The sequence below is a fragment of the Cyprinus carpio genome, chromosome A20 (genome assembly GCF_018340385.1).
Source record: "Cyprinus carpio isolate SPL01 chromosome A20, ASM1834038v1, whole genome shotgun sequence".
Taxonomy (NCBI): Eukaryota; Metazoa; Chordata; class Actinopteri; order Cypriniformes; family Cyprinidae; genus Cyprinus; species Cyprinus carpio.
Window position 1 is genome coordinate 19,993,156 of NC_056591.1, and position 13,426 is coordinate 20,006,581.

Here is a 13,426-nt window from a genome sequence, read left to right on the forward strand (position 1 = left end):
GAAATTTATATTCATGTTGAATCCTAATCTGTTTATGCACATATTAATCTAATCACCACAGTTTACCCTTGAGTGTGTGACCTGTCTGATCTATAATCATAGACATTAACATTCACTGGGAAGAGCCATGTGTTTCATTGCTCCTGAATTTAATATATTGTCATTGTCTGAGAATGATCATAGGCAATGTAAATGATTTCAGTGGCATCTCTATAATACGCTTGTCCCCATGGTGAAATCAAAACTGCTTTTCCAAACATTCATTTACTGTATTAAGTGCACTTTCCGTCTGTGAATTTTCATCATTAGATTTGATGATAAATTAAATAAGATTGACCTGAAAAGCAAACCTGCCATTATACAATAATTTTTTTTTTTTTTGTACAGATCTGATATTTTATACAGGCAGAAATTGTGTTTTGGTTGAGGATAAATAGAATTAGTCTTCATTTATCAGTGAGATATCAATTCCTTTCTGTTTGCAATAAGAATAATGTTTCAGAAATGAAGCAAATTTCATTCTTGGGCTCAAGCAACACTGCATCCGTTGAAAAAAAAAACCCAAAACATGCATGCAATATTTACAACAGTAATCCCTCTGTCTTTCCTGCTTCAATAACCACTCGTTTAGCCAGCTGGGTAACCAAACACTTCAATTGAACCTAAATGTAAGTCACCAGCAACTCTTATGCTCGGGTTTTGCTAAATGCAGACTCCTGTTTTTTGGCCATGTCCGTTGGCGACAACAGGTGTACTCTTCCTAATGGAGGTCATGCGGATAGCAGAGGTGCTCTGGAGGTAGCTGGTGTTGCGCTCTTGGTATTTGCGCTGTCTGCACAGCAGCTGGTTGTTGAAGTGCCTTCGGAAGCTCTCGCTCAGCAGGTACAGGGCAAATGGGTTCACGCAGGAGCTGGAGAAACTCAACACGCGCGCCACAAGCGTGATGATGAGGTGTGACAGCGAAGAGTCGATCTGCCGATAGTTGAATGAGCGGTACATGTAGAGAACATGGTTGGGGAACCAGCAAAGCGCAAAGAGGCCCACAAACACCAGAACGATCTTGGCTAGACGCTTCCTCGTTTCCGTCTCAGAAGAGAGGAGAAAAAATGACAGATAAGACCACTCAATAAAGCACAAGGTGCATTTTAAATGAGGAAAAGGTCAATAAAAAATGCATGCAGGTTCAGTAGTACATCCTCTAGCCTGATTCTGAACCCAGTAATTGATTGTCATTTGCTGGAATCAAGTTTAGTTCTAACAGGTGCTCTTTTTAGCAATGTATGTTTCTCCTATATCATTAACATGTTTTAATGTTTTTGAAGGAAGTCTCTTTAAAAAGCTTAACAAGGCTGCATTGATTTGATCAAAAATAGAGCAAAAACAGTAATATTGTGAATTTTAATATTTTAAAATGTAATTTTTTTTCCTGTGATGGCAAAGCTGAATTTTCAGCAGCCATTACAACATGGCTTCAGTGTTACATGATCCATTTGATGCTCAATAAACATTTCTTAATATGATCAAGGTTGAAAACAGTTTTTTTCCCTGCTTAATATTTTTTTTATATTTTTGTGGCATATTAAAATAGAAAATTATTATTTTAAATTGTGATCATATTTTTTTCTGCATTTTTGTTCAAATAAATGCAGTCTTGGTGAGCATAAGAGACTTCATTCAAACATATTTAAAAAATCTTAATTATTCCAAACTTTTGACCAGTAGTGCATGTTGCTTTGTGCTTTGAATTTATCTTATTTTATTTTCCACAGAATAAAGAAACTCATGCAGGTTTAGAATAATGTAAGGGTGAGTAAATAATGTCTGAATTTTCATTTTTAGGTATGTAATTTCTTGTCAGCTGGCTCTAGAGATTCTGACAATGCATAATTTCCACTGTTCAAAGAAGTACATGCAGTGCATAATACAAGAGATTATATCCCAAAAAGCCATTCATGCCATTCAGAGAAATGAATGATGGATGCAAAAGACTATGTTGCTTTGTCCTGTGAAATGCATAATTACTCATAACCAGAAGAGATAAGAGCAGCAGTAAATTAGGATGATATACTGTATTATCAAGGGCAAGAGGGAGCAGAAAATGTTAGCTCCCTTGAAAAAGCCGCAAAAAGAGAATTTTAAAGAGAATATCTGTCATCCTTAAGGACCCTTGGCACAATGCTTAACTGATGATTCACAGCCCTGCAAAAGATAAAGTGCCCTGTCTCAAAAAAACCATCAAGGGAACATTTTATGAAGGGTGTCCCTCAGTTCAACAGTGGTTCATTTTATACTTTCTCTAAAAATGTTTAGAAAAAGGAATCTGGTCTTAGATCATCATAAAAGGGCCAGTTCCATTTCTGTTACAGCAATTTGACATTGTTTCTAAATAATGGGTATGGGCTATACGCATTATGAACTGCATTAAGAATGCCTCTTGAACTCCAGTTGAATTCCTGAATTTTTACAAAACCAATATTATTTAAGTCTTTATACTTTCCGAATTTCACATTTAATTTAATTCAATGATTGTTATTTCTTTGTATTTATTTGTGAAATTTGTTATCAATTTCTGAGAAAAGTAAATCCTATATGATACATTTTTTAGTTAAGTTTTAGTGAAGTCCATTTTTTAGTTAAAAAATAAATAAAAGTAATCTTGGGTGGACAACTCTTTGTTTGACATTTAAAAAATGGAATAGATATATAAATCGGATGGATGGATGGATGGATGGACGGATACAAGAAAGATTAAAAATATCAGACAGATAAATAAAAATCAGATAGATGGATTAAAAATCAGATGGAGTGTAAAAAACCGTGGAGTGTATGCATTAAACTGTGTGAGCTTTATGCACTTCCCCCGGAACCTCTTACCTGTCTTTTGGAGTGCTCACTAATCTCACCTGGCATATCGTGAGCACTCTTGATAAGTGTCCTCGCAATGTGGTAGTAGTAAACAGAGATAATGCTCAAAGGGATGAGGAAGTAGACAAGGAATATCATAACGGAGTGAATCTTGGGATGCATCTCATTGGAGAGTGGATATGGCACACAAGCGGTGAATGTCATGTTCTTGTCTGGCATATGAACCACCTGCGAGAAGACCGCCTCAGGGATAGCCAGCAGCACTGAGACAACCCATATAGTGATAGCCTTCAAGCAGGTCCAGAACACTGCGCTGGAGGTCTGGATGTCCATGGGATTCACAATAGCTTTGTGTCTAAGAGAAACATATGTGAAGAATTGTCAGCACACAGATTGCTGTGCTTTTCATTCAGGTTGAGGATGGATGAAAGAGAAAATTGCTTTGTTTATCAACAATTTTTCATTGCTTCAGGGAAAACTACACTGTGGGCTCTTATCTGAAGTCAGATTTGATTCTCTGCTGAGGTTTATGGTTAGTCCACACCAGAATGTGTGCCTGTTTATACTTGACCCATTATTATTAAAACAACGGTTTTGAGATTATGCATTTTAAGTGTTACAGCTCAGTGTCTTATTCAGTTTCATTCCATGTTGTTAAAATTACTGCTGTCGTCATACAGGGATACATTTCTCTTATTGGATAAGCTTATTATATGACAGTCTTTTAAAGATTTGACTACTCGGTCAGTACAGCCACAATCAGAAATTACACACTCTGAAAATTTGCCTTAATGTTTATTTATTTATTTAAACAAACAGCAGTATTTCCAAAGGTTGTGACACTGTTAAATGATCATTTCCAAGTGATAAGAATAATTTAATTGTTCTTGGGGACTAACGTTTTTTTTGTTTTTTACTTTGGCACTACAGATTTTTGGAATTATAAATTCAGAATATTACAGTGTGAAATCAGTGCTGAATATTTTTGACATTTATTATATATTTATATATTTTTTTATATTTTTTAAAATATTTTTGAAACTATATATATATTTACAATGTGATTTGTGCTATACATATATTAATGTAACAAAAAAAAATTATCCTATATGTTACTTCTCTATACTTGAACCTAAACAACCTTTACACTGGGGATAAGCAGTAAATCTAAAACTACATGATCAAAGTCATAAATGATTCATCTCTAGGTTAATGTTTTTTTCCTGAAAGAAAAGCTGTATAGGAAATACAATAGTTCCTGTGCACATCTTTCTGATATTCTGCTGGAGCTGCAAAGCCTACAGACAGAATATACAAAAACCAAAAGAGGAAATTCATGGTGGAAAACTGGTTGCTTTGAAATTGTCTATTTTCTCGTATTGACAAACTGGCACGTTTTGATCTGTTCGACAGTGTCCTTTAGACATTCTGGTGCCATCATCACTAAAGTAAATGGAAATCTCATATGACAGCATACTTGTCCTGACTTTTCTCCTCTACCAGGTTTCACTGCCCCGGGCTTGCTTTTTTCCCTCTCAATGAAAACGGACTGCTCTGCCTGAGGCATGAGTTAGCTGGGGAGCACCACGATCACAGCTTGATTTCTCCCTGAGTAAACATGTCCCAATTGAACAAACAGTATGAACTTGATTGTATTTCATGCATGACAGTGAGTATTGAATAAGTTCTAATCAAATGAAGTCTTCAAAACAATTGTTTGGGTGACGTTAAAAATTGTCAATACATTTGTCATCCTTCCTCAAATCTAATTCCTTTGGCCAGGTAATTCATTATCACAAGTAGCTGAACATTGACTACATTTTGCATCTCAATTGTCATTTTGGGGAACAGAACTGTTAAAGCAGCCTTCAAATCAATAGCAATAAATGAGAACTGCTTGGACCCCAGGGTGGTGGCATAATCACTGTGACACAAATTAACTTTCAGGTGCTCCAAACAACAAACAGACAGAGCAACAAATCAGGCTAGGAAAGGTCATCACCTTTAGCCAGGGCCCCCAAGCACTGACACAACAATGAAGTTTAACACAGAGTATGTGAAACAGAGGGGACATTTGTCATCTACACCACGGATCACCAATGCTCTTAATTTCCATTAATGCAGCCAGAAATTAGCTTGTCAATTAATAAAACAATATATTAGGGTGTCAAACATAATTTAGGATTTGAAGCACTGTAATCTATATAATGTAATCTTTGAATTCTAAAGATATTCATACTTTCAGTTGGCATTTATGGGAAGAAATATTAGGGAATTATGATCCCAATGTATGTGGAGATTTTCTTGAATAAACAATATTTTTTATTAAGCTTTATCCCAAACACTCATCTCTTTGCTGTAATGATCCCTCTGTTAGTGACAACAGCCTTGGTCCAATTTGGTTATGAAAAAATTGCATTTCTATAATAAAATTCACTGCAGTGAGAGTAAATCAGAATAAATAATGTCAGGGGTAGGCTGTATAGATAACTTCCGGCCTTCAAAACAATATTTATGTGTACAGAAAATATAAAAAAACAAACTACATAATAAATCTTTCATGATCTGTCCAAATCTGTGCTCTTTGCTTACCTAACCCCATCACTCTGTGTAACGTCAGAGAAATTAACTGCAATTTTGTTGTTGAGAAATATATCTGAGCCATGAATCAAATATAATACAGAATTCTTGCCGGCTGTTTGCCAAATGCTGTATGATATCTACATCATCACGATTCCTCTGTAAATCAAAGTAATGTGCATTTGCCCTCAGCTACAGGTGCTTAATAAGGAATTCTATGCTGTTTAATGACTTAAAGCAGTAAACAGAGATTTTTTTTATTCAAAATAGTTTGTATATATATATTGTATATATAAAATAGTTTGTATGTGAATATATATATATATATATATATATATATATATATATAAAAAGAGAGAGAGAGAGAGAGAAAGAAAAAAAAATAAAAAAAAAAAAAAATATCTCTATTTACTGCTTTAAGTCATTAACGTTTATTGCTCATTTTTCTTGTTTGTTTTAGTGGTAAAACATCATCATCTTATAGATAAACGTCATTAGTGATTGCAGTTGTTTAATGAGGAATTTATTTATATTAAATTTTTATTATTATTTTTTTTTTTTTTACCTGTCCGCGCTTAGTGCCGTGAGAGTGAACACGGAGACTCCGACCGAGGTGAGCTGGATCACCGGGATCATCTTACAAGCCACCGTTCCAAAAATCCACTCCTCATAGAAATACCTGAACGCGTCCACTGGTACACAAGTGACCAAAAGCAAAAGATCTCCCACGGCCAGACTGGAGATGAAAATGTTTGGTACACTTCGCATCGCGCTGGTAGTGATGAATATTTTCACAAGAGTAATGTTGCCCAGTAAACCAACGGTTATGATAAGTATGTAGACCGACGGGATAACGCATTGAATGATGAAATGCACCGTTTCCCCTCCTTCTGATGTCCAGTCATCTGTGAAGTTCTCATAAACTAAGGTATCCTCAGAGAAAGAATGATCCATATTTTGTTTTAGTGGTTAGAAAGCAGTTGAAAGGGCTTCCAGCTCGGGAGAGAGATAGAGAGGTGCTGTCCGCCAAACTTGGTGCTGAAATGAGCGATGTCTTCAGCCACGTACCTAAAAGTTGACTGGCTTCTTTGACGGACAGGAACAAGCTAAGGGGGAGCCTGTGGCAAACAATTTTAACATTTAACCCTTTAGACAAACTATTGTGTATTGATGTTATTAACACGTATTTTAGACTACTAGTAAAAATCCAAAAGTGAATTGTATTATTTTAAATTTCTCATTTTATCATTCACAAAAACGCTGGATAATGACACTTTTTGCAACATCTACACTTTTATCCAACTGAATTTAATCGACATTGAATTGACTTCAACTAAATAACTAATAATAATGCTGGATTCTGTAAAACTACTTAGCTGAATTGAACTCTCTTCAAAATAGAATAACTTTACATTTTCACTGAACTTAATCATCACTAAATTGACTTAAGCTAAATAATGACACTGTTGTCTTACTAGACCTGCTTTACAGACTCTGGATTGTCTCATTATTGAGTTTTCATAATTGCTTATGCTATTTTCCTGTTTATTACTTTGAACCTGCTTTGAAACAATCTGTATTGTATAAAGTGCTATAGAAATAAAGGTTACTTGACTTGGCTTGACATAACCAGTCATTTAATACGTATTCATTTTTCACCTCTAGACTTGGTTCACTATGATTCACTTTTTACTAGTGTGTATTCGAGTTGGTTCTGGCAACTATTCCGGTTTAATAGAAAACGAGTATTAGAAGCATATTATTAAAGGAATAAATGTTAAATTGGCTTGCCATAAGAGCCACCGCTTTAATGCGGACAGTGTTGCAGAGCGCAGCACCAAACAGTTCTAAATCGATCGATCAATCAATCAATCTATCTATCTATCTATCTATCTATCTATCTATCTATCTATCTATCTATCTATCTATCTATTCTATCTACTGTATCTGTCCGTCCATCCGTCCATCGTCCGTCTATCTATCTATCTATCTATCTACTGTATCTGTCCGTCCATCGTCCGTCTATCTATCTATCTATCTATCTATCTATCTATCTATCTATCTATCTATCTATCTATCTATCTATCTATCTATCTATCTATCTATCTATCACCCTTCACGATCTGTTTTAACGTGTATTTATTTATTTATTTATTAAAACGAAGCCCCAACTCTGAAAGAATGATGTTGGTCATATGGTGCGTTTGGTCATCAGTAGCGCAAACTAGGATTGTGCTTTCTGGACTCGTCAGGTGCAGCTTTTGTCCGCGCGTTCCCTTATCGGGGTTCGGCTATAGCTCTTTCATGCTCTTTCTATGACTTGCAGGGGGGATTTGCTGAGGGAAGAAATGCAATAAACACGTAATCAGAAAACCAACTGGGTCTGGACTAGAGTAGAAAAACAGGTATCTGAAAAAGAAATACAGAAAAGGAAATTGTGTGAATGTGTCGCGTGTCAATGGATAATGTAACCAAAGAATTACATAATGAGATTTTTTATTCAAACTTCCATTTAGGTTTGCCGTATCATCATTATAGGGATAAAATAAGCGGCCATTGCAAACAGATATTTATGGATAATAAGTGCTGATGTCAAAGGTTCCTTGTCTAGACAGATCTTGAAATCGGATTTTTCAGTTGGCCTTGGTCTCAGAGTCAGAACTAATTTATCATGGTCGTGTCTGTACTGCTCCTTATCGTCTCTGTGGCTTCAGGGCCGTCGGACTGGGGGTAAAACCAGTACTGATTACCAGGGCCCCAAAGGAAGAGAGGGCCCTTGAAAAGTCTGGAATATATTTTATTGTGGCTTTACCCTGAAAACAAAGACATCAAAACCTCCTAAGCAAAGGGCCCGGGAAATTCTGAAACTAAACTCTGTGGCTTTATGCTGAATACAAAGACTTTTAAGCCTCGCTAGCCAATTAGAAACTGAAGGCTGAATTTAAACTTTCAGAAACTTATTCAGGAATGATGCGGTGTAAGTTCTGCTCCGTTTAAGATCAGCCAAGGGAACAGTCAAATTCTCAACTTGACATGAGCCTTGCATACCTGAATGGGTTTCAGACTAGGAATGAAAAGCATCACATGCCCAACTCGTTCTCTCTCTCTAGCATTTCATCTGGACTGGTTACTCAACTTGACTCACATCCTAGTACGAACAAAATCATTTTTTTTTATATAACTGTGTATGTTTATCGCAACACAGATGTTGTCTGGTGTAAATGTGTCTTTTGGTAATAGGCTAAACGGATACAATTCGCCACTTTGGTTGCATGCGGTCATCTGTTGATTTAGTGACATCTGCTGGTATTTTCAGGCGCTCTTGATGCAACATGTTAATACTGGTGGACACAGAAAATCTAATTAGAGAAGGGTGCAGCTGAACTATTTAGTTGCAGTAAGGTACGTGCTGTTTATAGTTTTCCTTCTCCATTATCCAAAACCAGCACTGACGCACAAAGCATGTGACACAAAAAAATAATAATACTAACATTACACAAACACCCCACCCCCCCCGACCAGCCAGAGACTATAATTAAAACATTTAAAACACGTTCATTAGAGAAGAGACGTATTTCATTTATTGATAAAGAATTGCATTTTAAATTAGTTTTGAATCAGATGTATGGAAAACTTCATTTACACATTTACTTTAATATTAAAATAAATAGTTTTTATTTTCAATACATTTTTATTCTCAGAAATACTGCAAAAACACTAGAAACAGACACAACCATTTTGCGTTAATTATATAAACTCATATAATACAGTCATCCATTATGCCATTATCTCTGTGAGCTAACAAAACAATCAAGCACGGTCATATATGAAGCATCACTTTGATTGACACCTATGCTTGCGTGTGCACCACGTGCGCAATGACCGTATGACCGCCAGACCCCAGTACTCTTATTTCGGTAATTAGCATCTGTGTGGCCATAATGATCTATTCTTTGCTACGTTTCTTTGATGCCTCGCTTGTCTGTTTGCTCTTTGGTTTATGACTCGAAAAAGCTTGCCGTCAGAAAGGCGCCCCCAACATGCCGCTTTTCCAGCAGGTCTGTCTTTCCCTCGGGACGCAGTGACATGAGAGCAGGACCTCGGTTCTGATTTAAGAAGGGGGATGAACAGCACTCCGCCTGGATTACGGTTGGTGTGTGGACTTTTAATAGACGATTTAACGCGTGTGAAACGTTTCTTACCGTGAGAACGTTACTCGTGCTGTAGTTTTAGAGAAGAATGCGGGTAAGTCAAGAGAAACTTTCACTAGGCCTATTAGCAATTATCTGAGATAGATGTATAGCTACATACTGTGTATAGTATATAGATATATGTAATCAAGAAAGAAAATTGTACTGGTATACACATCAATATCAGGTCTACAGGTGTCTTAAAGAGTCTCAAAATCCCAAGATATCATTACTCAACCATCCTTTGTTTTGACATTGTTTTAAAAAATGCACTTGTCTTAAATGCCATTTATTACAATGATTTGAATAGCCTGTTTAAGTTCTGCTAAGGAATTTGTGTTATTTGTTAATTGTTATTTTCCATTATGTGATATGCCCAGTGATACAATTGCATTTCATTGCAATTGTCATGGTTGCTCTGTTCTATTGTGAGATACAAGAGTTGTTTTTTCGCTGACAGAGTTGGATAGGGATTAGCCTATGGGCTGACCACATGTCCTGTGGCCTTTGTTATTTTTCTTTTTTGTTTTTTGTTTTTTTGCACTGAGTGAGTAAATTGATGAAGGCACTGCGGATAAAAAGAGAATGCATTGACAAGGGTTTCTCTAGGTTTCTAAAGCGAAAGGTCATTTGAAGGTTCACAATTGCCATCTGCCTCTGCCTGAGGCTAGAAGACTGGCAATGATGGTGACAAGTTAATGATGCAGAGTTGTGAAGTCAAAATATGTCATTAAACTAGATCAAAAACTTTTATGAAGGATGTGTAAGTATATAATGAATGTAAAGTATCTTTATATGCAAAATTAGAAAAATTGAATATAAACATGATTTTAGTGGATGCATATCTGGTCTTGCATTTGTGTGTTATAATCTTTTCATTGCATATTACAGCTCAGGCCTCCAACAGTGATAGGCCAGTTCCACACACTGTTTTTTGGCTCTGTGCGTACATTTTTCCTTGGAGTCCTTGGATTCGCCGTCTATGGCAATGAGGCCCTCCACTTCAGCTGTGATCCGGACAAAAGGGAAATAAACCTTTACTGTTACAACCAGTTCAGGCCTATAACACCTCAGGTAAAAGTGCATGAAAATATTTAGATTTAATAACCTGCTATTGTGGTATCAAAATATGCATGAAATGACAGGTAAAAAGTGACTATGGGTGTAGGAATAATTAGGAAGAAAAAACACAAAAGATTAATTCTGAGAAGCTAACAGCTTTTTATTAATTCATTAATTCATTTTACTAATCTAAATATGAAACTAAACATGTAAGATTTGGAGTTTGAGGTATCTGGCAACCTGCTGTATCTTAAAAAACTATTTCAGATATCCAATAATCAAAACATAAATGTAAAAAAAAAGCTTTCATAGTAACTTTAAGATTTGAAGCTTACTTATCTGTCACTTCCACTGAGATAAATTAAAGGAATAGTTGATTGAAAATTTGCTGAAAACTGACTTACCCTCAGGCCATCCAAGATGTAGATGAGTTTGTTTCTTGGTCAGTTAACCTGATTTGGAGAAATTCAGCATCACTTGCAAAGGATCCTCTGCAGTGAATGGGTGCCATCAGAATGAGACTCAAAACAGATGATAAAAACATCACAATAATCCACAAGGAAACCACACAGGTATTACAAACACTCAGATTTTGAATTCACAGGACAATAAATGAATGGACTGGAGTCGTGTGGATTACTTATGAATTATTGTGATGTTTTTATCAGCTGTTTGAATTATCATTCTGAGGCACCCATTCACTGTAGAGGATTTGTTGGAGAGCAAGTGATGCAATACTAAATTTCTCCAAATTTATTCAAATGAACAAATAATCTCACATCTTGGATGGCATGAGGGTGACTGAAATGTCAGCGTATTTTCACTTTTGGGTGAACTATTTGTTCAGGTTTTCTACTATGTGAGTATGACAAGCTAATTGCGAAGATGTGTTATGGCATATAATCTCTTGTAATTCTTTGGTGGAAACTTGAATAAAAAACATACTACTGGGCAAAATGAAAAAGTGGAAAAACAAACAAACCTAAAGACAGAAAAGGAAAAAAATAAAGTTTTTTTTTTTTTGTAGGTTTTCTGGGCGTTGCAGCTAGTCACTGTCTTGGTGCCTGGAGCTGTGTTTCATCTTTATGCTGCCTGTAAAAATATAGACCAGGATGAGATCCTTCAGCGGCCAGTGTCCACAGTCTTCTACATCATCTCTGTCCTGTTGAGAATAATTCTGGAAGTTTTAGCATTTTGGCTTCAGAGACAACTTTTTGGGTTCCTGGTTGATCCTATTTATATGTGCGATGTCAGTGCCCTGGCAAAGATCTTCAACATCTCAAAGTGTATGGTCCCTGAACACTTTGAGAAGACTATCTTCCTCAGTGCGATGTACACCTTCACCATCATCACCATACTCCTCTGTATCGCTGAGATTTTTGAGATTCTGTTCCGAAGACTTGGTTATTTAAACCAGCCAGTGACTTGAGAATTTAGAAAGTGTTTTGAGTGATACTTAAGCAGTGTTTGTTTTATGTTTTCTGTGGGTCTCTGAATGACAGACAGGACATAAACCCACATACCTCTGCATTTTCTAGTGGTAGACACAGAAATGCATGCTTTTTTAAAACAAGACAGCTTATTCCTTTTCTGGAATAACCAAAACAAAACAAGCCTAATTAATGGCAAGGGACTCATTAATCTTTTTATCTTTTCTGATTTTTTAAAGCCTAAAAAAGCACCTCTCGAGCAGGATAAACTCTTTTATTGACTTGTATGAGCTATTTAGTTGATAATTATTATCTCTGCAATATTATTTTCAGATTTATATTTATATCGAAGTATTACACAAAATGCAAGTACTATTTTGACAAATATTATTTTATTTAAATTTCAACAAAGATTGATTCTTCTTTAGGAATAATAATAACATGCAACAGTGCATTAGTTTCTAAAAACATTATTGAACGGTCTATGGTATCTAGTTACAAACATGCACATTGATAGTACATTCATCAGCTGTTGATTTCCATCTAGTTTTATGTCCATTTGAGAATTATCTTGTGTGGTTGTAGTATCTGTATCTGTACATTTTTATCAGCCATCCATCCAACTTTTGTTATTATTCTCAGCTAAGTGTTTCATCTCAGGTACAAAATGGCATACTGTGATCTCTTATTTTGTGTCAGCGGGTAACTATTTATTATAAGGATACTATTTATGCATAAATGAAACATCCGAGGAGATCTGACAGCATGTCTGGCCTGCACATCTTCCAACAGTGGCCTTCCCACTGTTTCAACACAACAGCTATTTGAGTAATAGCTTTTGTACTATGTGTAGAAAGTTGATCATTTATATTGTTTTTTTGATCAGTGTCTGTGGGATTTATGATGAAAATTATGCATGAAAATCTTCATATAATGTATGACTGCCATAATGTATTATCAGTCTAGGTCAGAATAAACAGAACCTCACTACAAACCTCCCCCTACTATCAAAAACAACCTTTTAAAACCCACAAACAATTAAAAATATTTAAAATATTCACATCAATTTTTTTTTTTTTTTTTTTTTTTTTTTTTTACACCTTTCCATATCAGTGATATTTACACATATTATAAGGGGAATCCAATTAAAAAAAGAATCTGTTGGATAACAGGAATTAACACTTTATGAGGGGCCCTTTTATGACAGTACCATTAATCTGTACATTAAAGGGATACTCCATCCCAAAATGAAAATTTTGTCATTAATCACCTACCCCCATGTTGTTCCAAGCGTAGTAC

General features: G+C 35.6%; 2 protein-coding genes across 2 annotated transcripts; one reads left to right on the forward strand and one right to left on the reverse strand.

Moving 5' to 3' along the window:
- Positions 1–373: 373 nt before the first annotated feature.
- nmbr (neuromedin B receptor) lies at positions 374–6,555 on the reverse strand. Its single transcript, XM_042778042.1, has 3 exons — positions 6,011–6,555; positions 2,875–3,220; positions 374–1,086 (listed from the first exon to the last, which is right to left on the reverse strand). Exons 1-3 carry the CDS (start codon positions 6,397–6,399, stop codon positions 703–705), a joined length of 1,119 nt encoding a protein of 372 aa, XP_042633976.1. The 5' UTR covers positions 6,400–6,555; the 3' UTR covers positions 374–702.
- A 2,608-nt stretch (positions 6,556–9,163) lies between these two features.
- On the forward strand, positions 9,164–13,082 carry gje1 (gap junction protein epsilon 1). The gene is made up of 3 exons (XM_042778044.1): positions 9,164–9,598; positions 10,527–10,709; positions 11,725–13,082. The coding sequence occupies exons 1-3, from the start codon at positions 9,569–9,571 to the stop codon at positions 12,124–12,126; spliced, it is 615 nt and encodes a 204-aa protein (XP_042633978.1). The 5' UTR covers positions 9,164–9,568; the 3' UTR covers positions 12,127–13,082.
- The last annotated feature ends 344 nt before the right edge of the window (positions 13,083–13,426 follow it).